The 15,363-nt window shown below is 53.3% G+C and overlaps 1 protein-coding gene across 2 annotated transcripts in view; it reads right to left on the bottom strand.

Moving 5' to 3' along the window:
- The window catches only part of CRTAC1 (cartilage acidic protein 1), a 157,758-nt gene that overhangs the window by 7,990 nt on the left and 134,405 nt on the right, over positions 1-15,363 (bottom strand). The window contains exons 14-15 of one of the 2 annotated variants that reach the window (XM_040624245.1): positions 13,949-14,092; positions 12,792-13,513 (exon numbers count right to left, since the gene is read on the bottom strand). In XM_040624245.1, the coding sequence (XP_040480179.1) occupies positions 13,395-13,513; positions 13,949-14,092 (263 nt within the window). In that variant the 3' untranslated portion in view covers positions 12,792-13,394. Of the gene's footprint in view, positions 1-12,791; positions 13,514-13,948; positions 14,093-15,363 lie in introns of those variants that run through there. The other variant, XM_040624246.1, reaches the window with a different exon arrangement.

The following is a 15,363-nucleotide window of genomic DNA, read 5'->3' as shown; positions in this document are numbered from 1 at the left end:
GGCTGGGGCGGGGTGGGCAACAAGATTGGGACAGCCCTTTTTTCTGCCGCTCCTCCCCCAGCACCCCGGACGGGGGACACAGGTCCCAGAGAGAATTCCCATTCTGCATGATTCCTCAGCCCAAATCCCACATCCAGCAGGACTTCCCCCTCCCCCCAAGGGTCCTGCTCCCCATGGCTGTCTTCCAGTGTCTGCTCTTTCTGGTGCCACTGCAGGGGCTCTGCCTGTCTGTGAACCTGCCTCCACCGGATTGGAGGTCTGGGGAGATGGGAGCCACTCAGTCCCCTCCTGACCCCTTCTAGACTCATGGCTTCCCCTTCCTCCATTGAAAGCCTGGAGGCCATATTGGCCTTGCCAAGAAACATCCAACACCCGAGATTTTGCAGGACACCGGGCGCCGGTTGTGGGGCACACAGCCTGGGGCTCTGGGAGGTTATATGGAGGTCTAGAGAAATGCTTCATGGAGACATGTAGCTTTGGGGGGGGTGAACCTCAAGGACTGGAGCCAGCTTCTCGAGATTAGAACTTGTGTGTACGAGAGAATGAGTGTGTGTGCATGAAGGCACATGTGTGAGTGCATATATGTGAGAGCACTGTGTGCACGGATGCACGTGTGGCTGTGCGGGCATGTGCCTGAGCGCACGTGAATGCATGTGTGCGAGTGCACTTGTGTGAGTGTGTGTGTGAGTGCATGTGTGTGTGTGGCAGTGCACTTGTCTGTTCCCCTTGGTTGCCAGGCCAATGACCACCCCTCTCTGCATCCTGTCTTATCTTTGTATGTAATGGTCTGTGGCTGCTTCCCTGCATGGGTCCAGCCTGTCCCTTTGTTAATAAATGTCCTAAAGCTCCTTGCCCCTTGCCTGGGGCTGCCAGCTTGGCTCTTCTTCCTGGTCTCTCCCCCACCTGCAAAGTTCTCCCCACATACCTTCCTGATTCTACTGTGTACGTTCTAGCAAAAGAGAAGTTGGGAGTCTAGGAGAGCAGGGCCAACCTTCTGGGGCCTTCTGTGTCCCTCTCCCCAACCACCCCTCCCCCCATGACAAGGCAACAGGGCTACACACGCTGCATATTCAGCCCACCCAGGCTCTGGCGCTCTCTAAGGCTGCGTAAGCAAGGCTTTCTTGGATGTTCAAAGGAGCTGGCAACCTGCAGGGGAAAAGGCAAACTCCTTTCTTGAAAGGGAAGAGAAGCACCCAGCCAATGAGGCCCTGGCTGCCAAGGCCCAGGGTGGCAAGTGGAAAGGAAGCAGGCCTGTCCTGGTGCCCCGATGAGGGACAGAAAGTGGCTGCCTGCCTCAGGTGGCAGGAGGTGCGAAAAGGGTATCTCAAAGACCAGCCACTGCAGGTAACTTTCTAGAACCAAAGAGGGGCCTGGTTTTCTTTTGGACAAGAGAGCAGTATGTGGGAGGGGCCGACCCAGGGAGCTGGAGAGGGCAGCCCGGTCCCTGAGCCCAAGTGGGTGGGTCCTCGTCCAAGGATACCCCACAGAGAGCAGAGACCCAGTGAGCTCCATGGCAACCCCCTGACTCCTGGGCCTGGCCTGTGCCCTCCCTGGCCCACTGTGTGGCCGGGCCTTATGTCTAACCTGTGCCTCTCCTGTGGGATGGTTGGGCACAGGTGATGCAGTGGCCTTTGGTTTTATTATTTCTTTTTCCAATAAAAGGACTTGCCCAGCTTGAGGCTCTGCTCTGGTTCTCTCCCCTATGGTGATGGGCTGCCAGTTCTGTGCCCCAGGACTACAGTGAGGGGAGGCTCAGCTGCCCACCTGCCTCATGCCAAGGAGGTGGAGCTGAGTATGTTCCTGAAGGAGCGGTGAACCCGACATGGGCGGGACCCACCCTGTCTTCTTGGAGCTTGTCGTCTAGCGGGGAGGCTACATTCTGGCTCCTCTAATCTGGAGCCTTTCTGGGGGCATTTGCAGCCTTGGGTGGAGGGAACCGCCTGACTGCGAGCCAAGTCAAAAGTAAGTAATGGATTGATTAAATATCCATTTTTTGAGCTCTTAACCTGGGTTGGGCCCTGTTAGGGGCCAGATCACAGAGTCAGTTTTAAAGACTGGAAAAGCACGTGAGTACTGGAACCTAGCAGGATCAAACAATATTTACTGAGCACTTATTGTGTGCCAGGTACTTTGGTAAAACCCTGTCTTAGAGCTGGGAGGGGATTTAAAGATCATCTGAACTAGGCCAAATGGAGGCCCAGAGCGGTCCCATGACTTGCCCCAGGTCCCATAGCTGGTTCTCCCGAGCCAGTGCTCACTCCGACACCATGGGGATGGCATCCTGATGGAAGTTGCCTTACGCTGCAGGGTGGCTAGGGTCACACACTCAGGTCTGTGGACAAAGAGAGGGTCTCTCCAGAGTGTGGGGACAAAGGCTCCGGCCTCAGGGTGGGGGCTTGGGGGAGGTCCCCTCTGGGTGGTGCTGAATGGGACTCTGGGTGGCTTCCACACTTCTTGCTGCTCTGAAGGGGCAGCTGGGCCTTTGCCTGAACCACGGGCAGGCCTGGACCCACTGCCTGGGCTCAAGCCTGGGGTGTGTGTGTGTGGTCACAATGGAGGCTGTTCTTTAACTTGAGGGGGTGTTCTGTCTGTCCTGTACGTAAGGTTATTAGTCGTAATATTAAACAATAGTAGCTAACATCACTTACTGTGTGCCAGGCACTAGGCTAAGACCCTACTTAATCATTCAGTCCTCACAACAACGCTATGGTGTGGACTGTTATTCCCATTTTACAGATGAAGAGACTGAGGCTCACAGATGTTAAATAACTTGCCCAAAGTTACGCAACTAGGAAGTGGCAGCGCTTGGCTTTGAATCTAGGCAGTCTGACTCCCAACTGTGTGGAAGATGATTAATCCAGCTTCAGGGACCCTGTCAAAACTTGAGGTCCTCAGCCATCCTCGGTAAGGATTTGACAGATTCCCAGGTAAGGACATGGAGCTGTGCCTGGTACCTCCAAGGCCAGGCTGGTACCTCTAGGCATCACGGGAGTGGGGGTGGGCTGCGCTCCTCACAGAACTGCGGGGCCCACAGGGGCCGCTTGGTGAAGGGCAGAGTGGGGAGAAGCAGGTGAGGCGTGACTTCTCTCTCCCTGGGTTTCCTCTGCTAGCTCAGTTACAGCGGGGAGTGTTCTCTCCTGCGGGTCCGGCTGCAGCCACGTCTCTGCATCCCCCTCGCCAGCCAGGAACGGGCCGTCAGCTGCCCCCGGGGCAGCTCTGGGCTGCCATTCCCTTCGCTACTGCTGTCAGGCTCTGCTCTCTAGCTTCCTTTGGGGTGTGTGAAAACCACAGGGTTTACAGAAGCTCATTGTGCCACCGAGTGGCAGAATCGTGCACTGCACCCCGGAATCAAAGCGGCCTGGGAAAGGCTCCTGGAACCCCAACCACGCAGCCACTTCCACCCGCTTTCAGAGGAGGTGTGGGGCAAAGATGGAGTCCCGTTGGTGGTGCCTCTCCCTACGGCCAGCTCCCGGGGTGCTGCCTTTCTCCTGGGAACCCCGGCCCCCTTCTCCACAGCTCTGGAAGGACTTACAGTAAGGAAGGTTACCGGCAGGAGGCACCGGCCCCTCATTTTGGCTTTACTATTGACCAAGGATGACGGCAATGCAAATGGCGCTCCTAGTGAGACCTGAATTGGAGTTCAGGCTTCACAAGAGTAGCCCGTGGTGGAGCCTCCTTGAGCCCCAGGTTCCTTCCACAGCTGTAAAATAGGGGTCCTAATACTTGACAAAATTGCTCAGACCAGCGCCTCGCATCCTTGGCTGCAATCGATGTTACCCAGGGAGCAAGAGAAACTGCTGATGTGTGGTCCTTTCCCCAGAGATGCTGATTTCATTGTTCTGGGAGTGTGGCCTGGACATCAGGATTCTTTAGTTTCCCTGGAGAGTCTAGTGTGAAAACGAGGTCGAGCATCCCTGATTTCGACCTAGAGTCTAGGAGCCTTCTCATGGGCCTCTGAAAATGTCTGAGACCCAAATAAAAGTTTATCATTACACAAAAGCAACGAGACATGAAATGAGTGCAGGCGATGACTCCACTTATAACTACTAATATGGGCAAAACGAACCTACGGTGGTAGAGCGGCTGCCCTGGGGTGGGGTGTAGTGAACGGAGGGGGCCTGGGGAGACTTCAGGTGCTCACGATCTGTCTCCCCAGCAGCGTGCTGGTTACACAGGTGCGCTCGCTTTGTGAGAACTCCTGGAGCTGTACACTTAAGATTCGTATATTTTTCTATATGTATGGTACATTTCAATAAAATTTACCAGAAAAGTTTATTGGCTCCAAAATAGGAAAAGAAAACACAAAACTGAAATTAATGTTTCATTGCATGTCTACAAAATGTAGTACTGTCAAACAGTCAGCCATAGTTCAACTCAACTGTGTGTGTGTGTGTGTGTGTAATTTAGGGAGAGTTGTGGATGCCTCTGACAATGTTTGATATGATGAGGGTGGGGCGCCCAGAAGAGAAGTTCCCTGAAACTGCTTGGGTTTACCCCAGGAGCTCTGAGCCTCGACCCCACCCCCTGCACTTAGGTGTGGGATGTGCCTTTATTGGGAGAAGCGCTTTTGGCAGATTCACCAAGGGGTAATTGACCACCCCTAAGAAAAGACTGAGAACAGCTGTTTTGAGGAGTCAGCAAGAAACTGGCTGAGAATGTGCTGGCAGGAAATAGGTGTCCGCTAATGCCTTCTGAGGTTTCCACCCGACCCCTCTCAGGCAACTTTGGGAGGATTCATTCTCCTGGCAGCGCCCAGGGCACACCGTGCCGAGCTCCCGCTCCTCCTCTAAGGGGCTGTTTAACGGGCTTGTCGGGTCAGCGTCCGCCGGATGGCAGAACCTAGCGGGCAGCATCCTGGAGCTGCACCGGGACTCGCGGTTTTGAGTTGGGGCCGGTGGGGGAGGTGGAGGAGTGGGAAGGGAGTCAGAGGGCTGCCACAGCCTGCCGACCCCGAGTCATGCACTTAGCTGCCTTGAGTCCCAGCTCTGTCATCTGCAAAATGAGAGCACGATGAGAATGCGTCTTTGTAAATGGTCATCTATTTCTCCAAAGTAAAATATTATTGTTATTGCTGAAGTTACACCAGGACCTCATTGTACAGTGGCCTCGTGACACAGACTTATAGCCAGGTTCCAGGTTCTTGCAGAGAATAAACAGATATTTATCCAAGGGTTCGCTGATTCCCTAATATATGCCAGGAACATTCATGTACATTATTATTCCATTTAGTTCTCTAACACTCTGGTGGGTGGTTATATTTGAATTCTTATTTTATAGATGAGGAAACTGATGTTCCAGGTGGTTAGGTAGCTTGACAAGCGCCCACAGCTAGTAAGTGGCAAAGTAAAGACCCGAATCTAAGTGTCAGAGCCCAAACCCTGTTCTCATTCTGCCAGTGTGTCACAGTAGGGTAAAAGACTCCGTTCTACCTGGATTGGCTCCTACAGGCAGATTCTAGACCCAGGGAGAAGCACGTGGGCAAATGTGGACACAGAAAAATTAGCTTTGCAGAGGCATGATGGGGCTCGTTATTTTGGAGTAATTCAAGTTATTGATTTCTGTAATGGAAAAGTGATTGGGGACCAGCTACTACCTGAGAGCAGTCTGAGCAAAGCCCCGGAAGGGGGAAATGTTATACACAGCTTACTGGACCTTGTGGACGGCAATGGCCTTCTTCCCGCTGTCCCCAGTTCCTTGGTCAACTCGTGGAGGGTGGGGGGAGGACGGGGGTCTCGTCTTAGTGGTCTCCACCACCTCCCTCCCCCTGCCCCACACGTGTCAGGTGAATGGGAAATGCGGCCCACCAGGAGGGCTGGCAGGAAGAGACAGGCAGCAAGGACAGGAATGTACAGATGTGGAATCCTCTGGCCCCTGGCACAAGGTGACCCGAGAAGCAGCTTAGGCAGACGCAGACAGGTAGGTGGCCACTGAGTGATACGGTTCAACTGCACGTGGCCACTAACTCAATTAAAGGGTAGGGGCAGCGACCCTAGGCCCTCCCCTGCTTGGGCAGCTGCTTCGAGTTGCCCTGGCCATGATCTCGTGGCTCTGCTCACGATCTCCACCTGTCCTGGGATGGGAGGGAGGGCAGAGTTGGCGTGCATCCTGACCCCACTCAGTCCCTGCCTGGTGCTCCCTGAACACCATGATTTAAGGTGAGTAAATCCTCCGGGGCTGAGTACGGTTCCTGGAAAGTCTGGGCCTGGGGCCCTAGGGAGTGAAGTACCGTGGGTGGGTGGGTGGATGGATGGACGGACGGACAAGTGGATGCATACAGAGAAGGTGGGTGCCGGGAGATGACTGATGGTTCAGAGGTGAGCGAGAGGGCTGCCTGGCTTGAGATGGATGCTCACAGACCCTGGAGAGGCAGGTGAATGGATGGGTACCGAGCAGCCCCGTGCTCCCCAGTGCAGATCTAAATACAGTGCCGGAGCTCTTCAAAGGAAAGATACTGTGTAACCCGGTCCCCAGATGAACTCTGCATTTGAGTGATGGATGTGTCTCATTGGGAAGGATTCTTATAGGTCTAAGATCACCCCAGTTAATGACTTATGGATTGTTGTAAAATCAGGCAGTGCTAGAAGTGAAAGCAGGAGATTAGAGGGCCTGGGACAGGTTCTAGAATAATATCTGCTTTGCATCAGCTGGCTGCTGCACTGTGCACTGTGAATGCTTCAGCTCCGCAGCTCTGTGAGTTCTTAGGCTTTCCATTCTGTGGAGGAAGAAACTGAGGCTCAGAGGAAGCAGCTTTAGGTCACTAACAGGTCGTGTAGGTGGGGTGTCTGGGAGTCAGGCCTCAGTCCATCCGATCCCAGAGTCTCAGGGCGAAGAGAATGTTTTAAGGATAGATGGAAGGAAGGAGGGAGGCAGGGCCATAGGAATTTTGCATCAGCTCTCTAAGAAAGAGTATGGCATTCTGGCACACGAGACACATTCTTTGTTGGGGTGAGGCTTTGAGACCCCTCTCTTCCCTCTTTCCTCTCCGTGTCTGCCTTCAAGGCCTGTAAATCTTGAGCCAGGGGACCTGAAAGCACAGTGAAGGTATATATGGGGTTTACCTTCCTCCCTGGGGCCCAAGCTTGTTCCTTTGCCACGGTCCCCATGGGCAGATGGGGAGGGGACTGGGCTTTGCTCCTTCCCCAGGAGCTCTGCACTCAGGTCTGGGGTGGAGGGAGGACAGTGAGGCCTTAAATCGATCTTTTGGTGGAGAGAGGGGTATATTAAATGATTCTGGGTGATAGGTCCTTCATGGCAGCTGTGGGGCTGGCCATGAAGAAGGACAGTGAGCTCCCGCTACAGCATGTATTCCGGGCTCCAGACTTCCCTTCTGGCAGGCAGGCCAGGCTCAGGAGGTTCTGGGCAGGGACTTCCTGGGAAGGGGTGACGCGGGTCGTCTTAGTGGTCTCCACCACCTCCCTCCCCCTGCCCCACGTGCCTGTCAGGTGAATGGGAAATGCAGCCCACCAGGAGGGCTGGCAGAAGAGGCAGGCAGCAGGGACAGGAATGTACAGATGTGGAATCCTCTGGCCCCTGGCACAAGATGACCCGAGAAGCAGCTTAGGCAGACGCAGACAGGTAGGTGGCCGCTGAGTGATACGGTTCAACTGCACGTGGCCACTGACTAACTCAGTTAAAGGGTAGGGGCGGCGACCCTAGGCCCTCCCCTGCGTGGGCGGCTGCTTCAGTTGCCCTGGCCATGATCTCGTGGCTCTGCTCACGATCTCCACCTGTCCTAGGAGGGGAGGGAAGGAGCAGGAAGCAGGCATCCCAGCCCCACTCAGCCCCTGCTCGGTGCTCCACGAACACCACGATTTTAAGGTGGGTAAATCCTCCTGGGGCTGAGTACGTACCCTCGTCCCCTGTTCTTGACCTTGGCTGCAGCCTCGCTTCTCAGCTGCGCAGGACCCTCTGTGCACCTAGTATTTCCACTCAGCTCTTTTTCAGCGGGGTTCCATGGGCCAAGCGTGGTTCCTTGGGCACTTAACGCTGACTCTGATTCTGGGTCAGCCCCATGGAAAGAAAAAGCTCTGCCCGCCCCCTTCCTATTTCAGAAACTGTTGATACAACTGTACTTATGAAATGCTTTGAGCTTTCTGGAGAAGGAGGCAGGGTGAGCAAGGAGGAGCCCCAGGCGGGAGTCAGATTCCCCGCTAGGCTGTGGTCCTCTGGAAGTCACTGTTCCTTTTGGGCCTCAGTTTTCACAGCTGAACAGGATGGGGGCAGGACTAAATGACTTCTCAGGTCCCTCTGTAGGCTTCTGTGGTGGTGGAGGGCCCAATCCCCAGGCCAGGTCACCAGCTGCTGGTGGACCTGTGCTTTCTGCAGCCTGGTCAATGGCACAGTCTCCTAGCTTTTTTTTTTTTTTTTGCCTAATTTTATGATCATTCTCTCTGGGAATGGCGCTGCGTGAGCGCTAAGCTGAACAGCACCACAGCCCAGGCCCCAGGAAGGTTTGCTCTGCTCCCTTGGGCTATTTTCAGTCTTGAGGTCTTTTCCTGCAAAGCTGTCAGCTGCCCGAGGGCAGCCAGGGTCCTCCACATCTCCCACATCGCGGCTCCTGGGAGACCTGGGCCACACAGCAGGGCGTGCTGGGAGCCGTGTGAGCTTTGGCATTGAATAGACCCAGGCTCCATCCTGACCTTTGCTACTTATTAATATTATTAACATTTTAAATTTATTTGTGGCTTTACTTGTGCCAGGCACCATGTCAACTGTTTTTATATCATCTTGTTTAATATAATGACTCCGCGAGGTAGGTATTATCCCCATTTTACAGATGAGAAAACTGAGTGTGGAGGACAGCACACCTACTTTACATTTCTGCTCAAATGCCTCTTTCCCAGAGCGCCCCCCCGCCCCACCCAATTTAAAGGGTCTTCTGCCTCCATCCCAGCGCTCTCGATGTGCCTTCGTGCTGCCGCCCCCACCGCGATAGACTTCACACCTCTGACACGCTATATTCTTTACTTCTTATGTCGTTTAGCACCTGCATATGTCACCAGGCCATTCAGGAATCTTCGGCAGTGTTGTACACAGACGTATGGGCCAAGCCACAGAGCAATGCCCAGCATGCAGTACGTGTCCAACCAGCGTATGCCAAGTGACAGTTGGTTAAATCCTTTGCCCAGGTGTCAGTTACCTGGGGGTTGCTCCCCAGAAGGCTTCAGAACACAGGCTTGGGAGCCAGGCAGTCGCCAGTCTGAATCACAGCTTTTGCCACTTCATCAGCTATGGACGTTGGGGAACTTGTTCCTTCTGAGTCTTGCTTCTTTGGCCATAAAAGAGATGAGTAACCTTTATCCCATAGCACGGGGGTGGGGATTCCTGGGGCCATCCACGTAAAGTTCTGGGCATATGATAGGCGTTCCGTACGTTCGCTCCTTCCCTTGAGGAGGGTTTTTAGCTCTTCTCGTTTCTCATTTTCCTCTCATGGCCTACCCTTCGACTACTTTGCTGTTCAACTATAGTTGCCCTAAGAGGACTGCTGCGGAAGGAGGGGTTGGCGTGATCCGTGCCGTTAACCAGCCTGTGCTGTCTCGCCTCCTCCTTCCTCTTCTGGGACGTGTCTGTTGCTAAGGAGACACCACAGCAGCCTGACAGGATGTGGCTGGGGTTCTGGCCACAGTGAAGGAGAGAGATGTGGTTGACCCCAGGGAGGGAGAGAAAGGGAGGGACTTGGCTTGTCTCCTGGGCTGACAGTCTGGGTGGAGTATCACGCTGGAATCTGCTGGAAAAACCCAGCTGGCTCCCTGAGAAAATGAAGTGTTCATCCTCTGCCTCTGTGGGGCTCCCAGAGAGATAACCGACAGCCCTGCTGGGAGGCTGGAGTGGAGTTCCTGCTTGGGTCACAGTTCAGTGGTGCTGGTCAAGGTGTGATACCCAGACCCTGGGAGGGGGCCATAGCAGCCAGAGTGACACATAATCAAACTCTTGGCCCTCAGAATGGCACCTCCCCAGAGCAGGGCTGGCAACGGAGTAGATGCTTGAAGAGGCCGCGTGCCTGATTCATGGCTTCGCGTTTGCTAAGGCCAGCCATGCCGGCTGGTGAGGGGACTCGGCCTGGACGCTGCCACCTCTTCTTGCAGCTGGAGTGTGACTCTGTGGTGACTGTCATAGATCCTGGGCTCTTCAAGGACTCCATTTCCTCCTCCCCAACCCATCCCCTGCCCCGGGGCAGCACAGAGAGATGGTGGCTTTTGTGTCACTGGCTAGCCCCCCCCCCCCGCCCCCCAATGGGAAGGAAGCATCCATGTTAAGAGCTCAGGCTGGGGGCCAGACCACCCTGATGGAGTCCTTCCTGTTTGTCCCAGCTGTGTGAGCCGGACAAGCCACTTAGCTTCTCTGTAAAACTGGGATCATTACAGCAATTTCCTCTTGGGACTGTTGTGAGGATTACACAGGCTGATACTTCTAAAGAGCTTAGATCTGGCCCAGACGTGTCAAGCTCACTGAACGTGGCTATTCCTCTCATGTTGAGGGGTACATTCCTGGAGAGAGGAGTGTTCTCGGGCAGAATAAAAATGGTATTATTATTATTACTAGAGTGAGCCAGGGCCGCCCCAGATGGGGCACAGCTCCTCTGTTCGTGAGACCCCCTGTAGGCCCGTGCCACTTGTCAGCCCTGGAGCCATTTGCAATTTTTTTATAAACTCAAGTCCAGTATAAGGCAAGATGATGTCAGGAGCCTGAGCGGGGCTAAGGGACAAAGAAAGGACTGAATTATTTGTGCTCAGAAGGGGAAGGCAAGTGTGTAACCCCTGCAGACATCAGAGGAAGGGGAGTTGGAAGAAAGAGGGATGGTGATCCTGTGCCCAGCTAGCTTGGGGCTGGCTCTGGGGCCAGTTCAGCACAGACCAGCAAATGTACTGGACTGGGGGCACTTGGCTCAGAAGCCTGGATTCCTGGCCCGCTGGGGAGGCTCTGTTATTTGGGGGCAGGTAACGCTGAGTTGGGTCAGTACCTGCCTGGCCTCTGTATCTTTTAGCCTTGTATTTCTTTCAACACAAGCATCTTGGGGGGCAAGAGACGTGACCCCCCTCATTGGACCTTGTCACTTTTCTCGTGGAAGGGACCCGGTGCTTGTCACATAGGAGGTTCCAAATGAGTGCTTGCTGAATGAATATTTGAATGAGTGAACGAATGCAAAGAGCTCGCTTTCTGGTGTAGCAACCCAAGAATTTAGCTAGATTTCTCAGAAAGCCCCTGTAAGTCCTACTCTCATCCCATGCACTGGGCTCTTCCATCTGGCTCGAGGAAGACGGTGTGGGGACAGTAACCATGTCATCTCTACTTACCATTGTATGCCCTGAGCCTAGCTTAGTACCTGGCACTCAACTAATATTTGTTGAATGACTGAATCACATCCAAAGTAACCCTTCTTACCCCGGAGCTGGGATTTGTAGTCGTGCTCCTGACGCTGGGGGAAGTTGGAACTCCTCTTGGTAACTCATCTGGCCCCACCACCAAGTAGGGTAAAATGACACATAGATACCCTGTTACAAGAAACCCGGTGTATGAGGATTCATGGTTATTACTTTAGAAGGTATCCTCTGAAGTCTGCTGCCATCCTGCATTTTCTGATGTCCTTGGCAGGCTGTCTCACTAGCTGCCCTGTCCCTTATTCTCACGCTGTTGTGTGCGGTCTGTCGATGGACACTGTTATCTTGTCATTTACCATTACATCGGGAACTGCTGCCTCTGTGGGTTTTGGGTTTTACTTATCTTCCTATCTCAGATCCACTTGTTCATTTCGAGAAAGGCAGCAGCTTCCAGAGTGACTAGGGAAGAGTGTGAACAGTGACAGCCCTGTCTGTTACCCCCTGACAAGACGGCGTGGTGGGAAAGGGCTCTAGCTTTGCCTGGGGGCCAGCTGGCCCTGTGACCTCCAGCAGATCACTTCGTCTCCCTGAGCCTCATCTCCGGGGCCCATCCACACCTTTAAATCTATGTGAACACACAGGAGTGGGCTTTCCAGAAGCGGAGCAGTTTTGAAGTTGTTATACGCTTACTTGTGAAAACGTAGCTGTTTTTAAGACTTTTCATTTAAGCTCCTATTCTGAGTGTAAAAACAGTACTAGCTATGAGGAATTCATATTTTGTGATTTATTGGGAGTATTATTATATTAGAAGATGGTAGGTTTTTTAAAAATATGTTTTTAAAATGCTTGCTGCATTCTTAAGTGTGATTTTATTGTATCTTGGGGCAACTTTTTTTCCCCGTGAAGAATAGATCTGTGATTTATAACAAGCCTTCCCTACCAGTGCTGCTTGTGAAAGTATCCTGTGGTGTTACATCATTCCCAAAGGGTGCTCTGGCTACAGAAGCGTCCAGGTTTCTAAGCATATTGCAGGGAAGACCAATTTGCCAGATTCTTTCTAGAAATCAGGGTAACTTGAGACTCACTGTGTCTGTGTCCAGCCAAACACTGAAGGGTCTTAGAAAGGAAAGGGCTTTAGGGATATACCAGACTAAATCTCTTGCTATTTAGATTAGGGAAACTGAGGCCCAGTGTAGAAAAGCGACTTCCTCCAGGTAAAAGGCCAGAATATTCCCTCCACTATCTGCCCCTTGCTCATCCTACATGCCTTGCCTTGTCCAAACTCCAGCCCCCCAAAAGTGAAGATTAGTGCACATACCTAAACCATTGCTCATGCTCAGGGCGGACACTTTCCCTGTCGCGTGATTTGCTTTCCAAGCGCCCCACGATGGAAGGGCTACTGCTAATTCAACATTCCAACCAGCATCTACTTGCCCCAGACACAGTTTTGTTTTCACCAGCTAGGCACTAATATCCAACAGAGAGTTTATTGGCATAATTTCTCCAGAAAGAGGCTGGAAGACTTAGCAAATTCAAACTTTAACATTTTTATCAAGAGTCCCAAAAGATCACCCTTTCCCCTCCCATCATAACCACCAACTCCAATAAGGCTTTCTCTACCATGGGAAGTCAGGGCGCACAGAGCAGAAACAGCACAGGCCAAACCAGCAGGCACATGATACACGAGTGAATCAACTGAGCAAGCGACCGCCTTGGAGCCATCTTTGTTAAGGGCAAAATAGGGTGCTTGTGACACTGGAGAATCCAGAAAAGACAGGACTATTGTGATTCTTCTGAAGAACTGAGGGAAGGTAGATGGGGTAGGAGGGAGGCTTTCCTTTTTTGTTTTCCTCAGAAAACATGCAAAGAAAGGCTTTACAAATAGCTAGGATTACATAAATATCAGTATCTCCCAAACTTCCCTTTTCAAAGATGGCCACCCCTGCGGTCCATTCAGAGGGAGCACGCGTGGCAGAATCTACTGGGTGTGGATAGAGAGACAGGCAGCGGGAGAGATTTAGTTTTCCACAAAGGTTGTTAGTTTTTTTCTTTTTTTTTTTCCTTTATTGATGGGATTTAAAGTGCATATAACTGAAGGCAAAGTCCAAGGCCTAGAGAAAGATATGAGGCCCGAGAGAGAGGCTCAGAGATTCTAAAGGCAGCAGAAGGATACCCACCTAAAAAGGCTACTTGAGCTGCAAAAAAGATGGGAGAGAGAGAGAGCAAATGGGAAAAAGAGAAAGGGGGTTGGGGTGGGATGGGGGGGGGAAGCATTTGGGAGGAAGAAGACAAATACCAGTTCAGAAATTCAGACAAGGATGAGCAGTAGAGCTAATTTCTATCCCTGGTCGGAAAAGATGGGCTGACCTTAAGGTAGGAACATTTTGGGGAGAACAGTTGCCTCTGGCCAGGACACAGCACCCCAGGGACCCTTCAGATGGTGGGAGTAGTGGTGGGCCTGCTCCAAACCTCTGTCATGGTCTTCCTCGGAGACCCAGTGGGGGTCTGAGGAGACTGCAGCCAGCCAGGAGAAGTCAGGGGATGGGGACCTTGATCAGGGGCCTCCCCAGAGCTCCCCAGTGGAAGACAACTCCCTCATGTCCTCCTGGGCTGTGGCGGGGCCTACTCACCCACACAGGCCGTGCCGTCCTCGTTGGGCTCATAGCCCCGACTGCACCTCTTGTTGGTCCGGCACCTATAACTTCCGTACGTGTTGACACACACGGGCTTGTCTCGAGGGCACACGAAGGGGAACTGGATGCATTCATTGGTGTCTGAAAGGTGAGGGGAGTCACTCACCAGGGAGGTGTGGGGCAGTGGGTCCTTGCTCAGGCTCTGTGGCCCCACCTACTCTGTGACCTCGGGCATGTCCTTCTCTCCAGGCCTCAACTTCCTCAACTTTAGTCCTTTTGGCTGGTTCGTTCTCTTCTTGACCTCTACATGTTGGGGGTGTCAGGCTTGGTCCTGGATCTTCTAGCTACCACACTTTCAGTAGGTGGTCCCTTCATACATGGATGATTCCAGATTCCTATCTCCAGCCCCAACCTGTCCCTGGGGCTCCAGACTTGTGAATCTAACATGCATCTCACGCTCAGTAGGCCCAAAATGGAACTCTAAGTCCCCCAGCCCTCAAACTTCTTCCGCCCCGACCGCATCTCGCCTAAGTCCGTCACACCACTGTCACCCACTCACTGCTCGAGCACAGACAGGATCAATGCCTAGTTCCTCCTTTTCCCTTACCTCTGCAGGCAATTTTGCAACAGACCCTGCCGTTCTGCCCCCATAGGACCCCTCTGTCGGTCCGGCTCCTGCTCTGCCACAGCCCATCCCAGCCTGCACCACCTGTTGCCCGGACGTCCTCAGCCACCTCCGGACCGGCACCCTGGCTTCCACACTTCCCTCCAATCTAATCTGCAATTCAGCAGCCAGGCTAATCTTCTGAAAATGTGAATCACACATGCCACCCTCCTGCTTAACTGCAAAGGGCCCTAGGAACAAAACCCGGACACCTGGAGACCCTCCCTGACTTAGCGCCTGGCTCTGCCACCGTCTCCAGGGACGCCAGCCTCCCTCCCATTCCTTTCACATGCCAAGCCTTGTTCCTGCCTCATGCTCTTTGCTCCTGCTCTTCCCTCAGCTCTTTCTGGGGCTGGACCTTCTCGTCCTTCAGGTTTCGACTCAAAGGTCTTCTCCCTGACCACTTCATCTAGAACAATCTCCAGAGACACCTTGCTTAAAGGGTTCTTAGCCCATCTCATCTGGCTGCCAGGTCACACGTTTGTGGTTCCCCTCGCTCGAGCAAACGCGGCTGTGGGCAGGTCCTTGGCCTGCTCCCCCGGCACCCCGCATGGGCTCATAAACATCCGCTGGGTGACGAGAAGGACGAGGTGGCCCAGAGAGTGACCTCACAGGGTCCCGCCGGTGCTCATGCAGACGCTGGAATTTCTGTTTACACGCACAGTCTGTGTAGAGTAGCCAGGGCGGGGACACGGAGAGTGGAGGGGACTCCTTTCCTCCCAGGCCACCCTCACAACTGTCATCCTCC

Source organism: Ursus maritimus, unplaced genomic scaffold, assembly GCF_017311325.1.
Source record: "Ursus maritimus isolate PB19 unplaced genomic scaffold, ASM1731132v1 scaffold_7, whole genome shotgun sequence".
Lineage (NCBI taxonomy): Eukaryota > Metazoa > Chordata > Mammalia > Carnivora > Ursidae > Ursus > Ursus maritimus.
Note: the sequence above shows the minus strand (reverse complement) of the source record. Positions and strands in the feature narration are given on the sequence as shown.